Raw genomic sequence first — 6,810 nt, 5'->3', positions numbered from 1 at the left:
AAAAAAAAAAAAAAAAAAAAAAAAAAAAGGATCTGGTGGCCCAAGGTGAGAAATCAGATCAAAATCCAGGTATCAGAATCCCCAGGTTATATAGTTATATGGTGGCAAGTGTGTGATAAGACCTCTGTTTGTAAAACACCTTTTATTGGGATGCTGCTGAAAGGATGTTTTAAAGGAAAAGCCTGACTGATGGAGGGAGGGGGCTATGACCTACACTTAACATGTGATGGAGTTGGGGTCAGGATGCAAGTCCAGTTTCAAAGCTGGTCCACAGTCCCCACCATCCAAGGAAAGGTGAGCATAGGGGCAGGTCATACAGCCCTTCCCCTGGGGCTGGGGAAGGCTAGGCTTTGTCCACTCACCTACAGAGAGGTGGCCCTGGTAGGTAAAGTAGTCATGCTCAACAGCATACAGGAGCTTGCCCACCACGCTGTCATGGACCCGCTTCTGGTGGACACACAGTGCCAGGATGCTGAGGCTGTACTGGTAATAGTTGGTGTTGGGGTGGCCTTCATGATTGTGCCCTGAGATTAGAAAGGCAAGGGATAGAGAGACATGTCAGGCTTGAGGACTTCCCTTTCAGCCTCTTCCTAGCATGAAGCCACATAGCTCACAGGACCACAGGCTGCCTGGCTGGGGTCCCAGTGTATGCCAGGTTCTGTGTTTGCAGGTCAGAAGAGATGATAGCTCAACACACACTCATGGGACAGCACCATTGTAACAGAAATGTGGCCCAAGGTCCCTAGAGCCAATAACAGAAGTCTTTAAATAGATGGGACACTGAGACAGGATTCTTCATGGAAGTCACTCTACGGGGCACATATAAACACCTAGACTTGTTTCGAACATCACTGTGCCCGGAGCACATAGAGAAGCAAGCAAGCAATGCCTAGAAAGTGTAAGAGACCAGCCAGGCTGGGCCTGAGCGTTATGAATGGAAGAGTAGAGGATCCTGCAAGGTGTACGCTGAGTGAAGAACAGGTTTATACTGGAAAGCTCTGCTTCAGTTGGGCATTAGGTCCAAGTCAGGAGGCTGGAAAGTTGACAAATGCTAAGAAGTAGGCAGAGAGGAGGCTGTATCAGTGTCCCAGAGGTGGAAAACTGCTCAGTCTTGCTGGCTGAGTATCCCAACAGCTTGTGCATGGGGTGCGGGGTCAAGCATGGCAACTAAGTCCAGCCTGGGCTTCTAGGTAGACCCAATGTGGACAAGGAAGGAGTTAGGAGAGGTCTGGAAAGAAACCCCAAAGTTCTGATTCCCACCAAGAACCTCATCTCACAAGAACAATTGTGAGTCCGAGGCCTGCCTCAAAACTACAAAGGGCAAAACCGTTTGATGAGCCCTCCTAGATTTCCTGACTCAGATGTTGTTCTCCTTACCAATGGCCTTCTTCTCATCCTCTAAGAACCACTTGAGCTGTGAGATCATCCTGTCACCCTTTCGGCTCCCATAGAACTCGCAGTTGGCCCTGAGAGCAAGCAGGTAGAGGGCCAGGCTGCCCCCGGAAAGCTTCAGCTGGCAACCACTGTTATCATCGCTGGAGGTGGACCTGGGACGAGGCAAGACAAGAACACCTTTATGAGTAGGTGCTCCCTTGAGAAGGTGCTCCATTGATAAGCTGGGCTTGGCCCACACTAAGGTCACAAAGTGGAATTAGCAGTCAGCTGTGCTGGTATGAGGAGCATGCCACAGATTCTTAAAAAGAAGAAAGGTGAGATAAATCAAGGATAAAACATAAGGGTGCCTACATCCAGATCACACGCTTTGATCCCCAGTTTGGCCATGAACTCTCTCCTTTATTTTCTCTCCCTTCCCTGCATACTTGAGAAGGAATGGAATGGGGAAGGTACTTCATGGCTTTTTTCCTTTGTGTGTGTGTGTGTGTGTGTTTTGGTTTTGGTTTTCAAGACAGGATTTATCTTTGTAGCCTGAGATGTCCTGGAACTCAATTTGCAGACCAGGCTGGCCTCAAACTCACAGAGATCCACCTGTCTCTACTTCCCAAGAGCTGTCATTAAAGGTGTGCGCCACTATGCCTAATTATTGATGGCTTTTTCTTTTCTTTTTTTTTTTAAAGATTTATTCATTATTTTGAATAAGTACACTGTAGCTGTCTTCAGACGTCTTCAGACGCACCAGAAGAGGGCATCAGATCTCATTACAGATGGTTGTGAGCCACCATGTGGTTGCTGGGATTTGAACTCTGGACCTTCGGAAGAGCAGTCGGTGCTCTTACCCACTGAGCCATCTCACCAGCCCTTGATGGCTTTTTCTTACTCTTCACCTCTCACTCAAACCCCAGAGCAGGCTTCCCTTTAATGGCTGCTCTTTGGAGAAGGAACACAGAGATAGGCTGCTTCTAGACTCTGCATGAGAGAACATAGTTATGAATTAGCAGTGTCTGCCTGTAGTACAAGAGTAAACTACAGAAAGAGTTAGACACACTGCTTCTTTATATCAATATACAATCATAGGTTTGGTTATGAATTAGTAATGTCTGCCTTGGGTAGCAGTAGGGAGTACAGAAAGAGTTAGGTGCTGCTTTGGGGCTCATGGATTAACTTTTGCCTCAGACACAAATGGAAGACTTAGGTGCTGCTTCAGGAATCGGGAACGCCATTTCAGAACAAAGGGCATATGTTAGCATCTCTGATCTAGTACCACTTATCCCTGCACTCTGAAGATGGAGAAAGGCTCAGAGAAGACAAAACATGCCTAGAGTTTGTAAAAAAGCCATGAAATACCCCAATGAGAATCTAATCTCCTGTCTCTTATAATGTGGATCAAGTCATAGGGAAAGACAAGAGACTAGCAATACCTCAGGAAGCACTGCTGGTAATAGAGCTTGAGGCTGTGAAGGTAGAGGTCCTCCTTGGTCCCAGCCTGCATGCTGGAAAGTCGCAGGCCAACAAAGATGCTGGGGTTCAACTGCTCTGAGGAAAGCCGATCCATCCAAGGTAAGAGACGCTGGCCCAGCCTCTCTACCAGCTGGCTGTCTATCTGTGGTATTACTGAAAAAAGAAAATGGTGTGAGAGAGGCCACAGAGCTTTGCCACTACCAAGCAACTATTCTGACCTCCTTCCCAGGGAATAGGGGCTTCTATTCCCATTACCACATAGCTCATAGCCTGTCTGGAGAAATATCCACTATGGTGAAAGGGAGCCAGTAAAAAGGAAAGTGGGCATCTCCTAAGAGGAATTAGAGTGGGCCAAGGAGAGGTGATGGGTTAAGACCAAAGGATGCTGTTGCCAGGCAACCACTCCACCTATCAGGAGTGACTGGAGACCAAGCCCAGCAGTAAGGCCAGGCACCCGTCTCTTTTGACCTTCACACCAGCCCTGTGGTGTAGATAGATATTCTTGTTGTTGTTTTTGCACAGAAAAGGAAATTGAAGTTCAAAGTCAGGGTAGGTCTTATATAATACGGCGGAGCCAAGACTGTGTCAAACTGCCCACCTTTCCCCTTGCTATTGGCATGCTCATGAATGTATTCTACTCATTGTTCAAAGTCCCAGCCCTCATGCAGTGAGTGTTCCACAGGCTGTAGGCTGCCGACTGGTTCTCCCAGCTGCCCAAGGAAATTCTTCCACACAAACCTTAAAAGACCACTTTTTCTGCCATCCCTATTTAAGGGGGACCCTGGGAGACTGAGATGCCCTGGAAGTAGAAATCTCGGGGATATTCACCAATTCCAGTTGATGGCTGACTCCCTTCCTTGGGAAGGGACCATGCTCAAGATGGGGAAGAGGAGATTGTCTTGAAGCACTGTGGACTTTCTGCCCCACTTACTGACTCTCAGTCACCACCCACTCCAGCTGTCCAACAGACCTGTATCCCAGCAAGCCAGAAAGCCCCTGCCTCCAGAGGAATAACAAAGTGGCCTGCCATGGGGCCCTTCGCCCACTTTCTTGGGCTTCTTAGCCTGAGGACCAGGGTCCCTTGATCATAGCCCCATCTCTCTAATTTTTTTTTTTACAAAAGTCATAGGTATCTATGGATGTAAGGGGGCCAATTCCCAAGTATGAGCTCTAAATGACTGTTAGCTCTATGGGCCAGGCCAGGGCACCTGGTTGGCTTCTCATGAAATGTTCATTCAGACACAAGCTGGACATGGTGGCATAAGCCTGCAATCTCAACACTTGAGGGGCTAAGGCCTGGAATACATTACAGTGAAACCCTGCTAGGAATAGGGAAGATTTACTTTTGGGATATCTGTCTATACTTTTCCAGAGTTCTGAGAGTATCTTTGAGGTCCTCTGCTGTGGCTCTCAATCTTTCTGACTGTTCCTGGAGGACATTTTCCTATTTAAGCAGAGTCTCCTGTATTGCAGGCTGGCCTCAAGCTCAGTATGTCCTTGAGGATGACCTTAGAACTCCTGATCTTCCTGCCTCTACTCCCCACATGTTGGGTTTACAGATGTATGCCACCACACCTGGGTTACGCAATGCTGGGGACTCAAACCAGGGCTTTGCTCATGGTAGGCAGGCACCCTCCCAAGTGAGCTCTATCTCAGCCATAGAACTCAGATCTTCTGCTCTTCCTCGAAATCAGTAAGGGAGCCCAGAGACCCCCACCCCAGGCTCTGACCTCCACCCCCACACACACACCACCCCCATCCGCTTTCGTGGTAAGTGAAAAGATAAGGCACGGCCTCTAAACACAATTTACCCTCTCTTTCTAGGAGCCAGGCAGATTCACTCAAGCCAGTCAAAGTGGCTTTAGGCAAGGTTGCCTATGATGGCTAATCTTAGTTGTCAACTTAACTGCATCTGGAATCACCCCCAAGCTGCTGGGCACTTCCGTGAGGAGTTTTCTTAATGAGATTACAATTCCAAGTGGAAGACACACTGTAAATCTGACCCAAACTTTTGGATGGCAGCCCAGATAAGGGAAAGGAGGAAAGGTTGCCTTTTGCTTGCTTGCCCTCACTCTCACTGGCAAGTTCATCTACTTGATTGCTGTGGCTGGTATTAAGTCTACCTTCATCATGGATCCAACATACACTGAAGACCATCAGCTCCCCAGGAATCCTCCAGGACTCCAGCACCAGGCTGAGTCTGCAGAGATAACCAGCTCCACAGACTGAAGGACTATGGGATTCTCAGCCTTTTTTTCCATCAAGAGACCGCCATGGCTGGGCTACCCCGACCACACCCTGTAAGCCATTGTTTCAAAATCCACACTCATCAGTTCTGCTGAGCTGCTAGAGCAGTGGGTCTCAACCTGTGGGTCTCGACCCCTTTGGCAAAGCTCTGTCTTCAAAAATATTCACATTACGATTCATAACTAGCAGAATTACAGTTAGGAAGCTGCAACAAAAATAATTTGATGGTTGGGGGTCACCACAACGTGAGGAACTGTGTTTAAGGGTTGCACCATTAGGAAGGTACCCTGACTAACCCAGCCCCATCACACACACGCACACACACACACACACACACACACACACACACACACTCCTGCACTATGGCATCCTGTCCATAGGGTTGTCCAGCCCTCTCACCCGAGGACTGACTAACAGGCATTGAGAAGCCCGAAGTCCCCTCTGTATACTTTAGAGATCAGGCCTGTTCATTTCATTACATACAGAGCCTTGGCTGATGACACAAGTGTGGTGTCCTCACACCACACCGAGGAAGAAGAAAGGAGGAACAAGCAGCCTCAGCTCACTTCACAGAAGTCACAGAATTGGGGAAGGGACTGAACTCCAATCCTCCAAAGTTCTCATGATGGTGAAGGGAGGGGCTCTCATGTGGTCCGGCAGGGGGGCTAACAGCTCAAGGCTGAGGTGGGCTCGCTCGCTGAAGGAATCCCTGAGGACTGTCCAGACAACAACCAGGGGCCCAAGGATACGGAGCCTTAACAGGATACGGTCAGAGAGTCTAGGTGCCTTGAAAAGATGCTGGCCTCAGATCCCAAGAATTGAATCCAGGGCTGAGAGATGGCTTAGCAGTTAAGAGCACTGATTGCTCTTCTGAAGGTCCTGAGTTCAGGTCCCAGCAACCACATGGTGGCTCACAACCATCTGTAACGAGATCTGATGCCCTCTTCTGGAGTGTCTGAAGACAGCTACAGTGTACTTACATATAATAAATAAATCTTAAAAAAAAATTGAATCCAGTAAGGTTCTATTAAAGCTGGGGCACCCTAAGCAGCCCCACTTGGTGTCTCTGATCTGTGGCTTCTTCAACTGACACCTGTTTCTTAAGGTTCAGCTGAGACCTGGTATGCAGCATACATGGTAGGAAGGGGAGAGATGAGCCACACGTATGCTTTCTGCTTCCTGCCTGATCCCCATGCGTGACTGGGCTTGACCCTATAACCTAAAGGTCACAATCATGTTTTGAGAGATCCCTAGAATCTATAAGATGTTTCTCGAGGACTACAGCCCTGGGATGAATATCTGGAGCAGTCAGGGAGAGAGCCTTCAAGTACCTGGAATGTTTGTCCCCTGTCCCCTCTGGGACTTCTTCCCAAAGCCTTCTAGTCTTTGGACATCCTTTCCCATCTCTCCCTTTGATCCCATGGACCCCTGTGGCTTTCTATTGCTGCCCCCAGAGTGACTTGTTTTGCATGACTCATGGTAACCCAATTTGGCACCCAGTGCCTTTTGTCAGCCCCTTTCATAGAGCATAAACTCTAGGAGAGCTGAGACCAGACCTGTGTACTCCCCCACCCTTTCTCCAAACCAAACACCAGGCATGTCTCAGAGAGGCCTCACGTGCACCGAGTAAATGAACAAATTGCTGGATGAACTGGAGAGAACCTGTCTGGGGTGTGGGTAGGGGTCTGGGGTGGGAAGCTGAAGGGA

General features: G+C 48.6%; 1 protein-coding gene across 2 annotated transcripts in view; it reads right to left on the bottom strand.

The window, feature by feature from the left end:
• Tcn2 (transcobalamin 2) overlaps positions 1-6,810 on the bottom strand; it is a 15,708-nt gene that overhangs the window by 7,965 nt on the left and 933 nt on the right. For both annotated transcript variants that reach the window (XM_031340363.1, XM_031340364.1), the window contains exons 3-5: positions 2,817-3,009; positions 1,378-1,547; positions 363-524 (exon numbers count right to left, since the gene is read on the bottom strand). In XM_031340363.1, the coding sequence (XP_031196223.1) occupies positions 363-524; positions 1,378-1,547; positions 2,817-3,009 (525 nt within the window). The remainder of the gene's footprint in view (positions 1-362; positions 525-1,377; positions 1,548-2,816; positions 3,010-6,810) is intronic.

This window comes from Mastomys coucha, unplaced genomic scaffold, assembly GCF_008632895.1.
Source record: "Mastomys coucha isolate ucsf_1 unplaced genomic scaffold, UCSF_Mcou_1 pScaffold22, whole genome shotgun sequence".
In the NCBI taxonomy this organism is placed as follows: Eukaryota; Metazoa; Chordata; class Mammalia; order Rodentia; family Muridae; genus Mastomys; species Mastomys coucha.
Note: the sequence above shows the minus strand (reverse complement) of the source record. Positions and strands in the feature narration are given on the sequence as shown.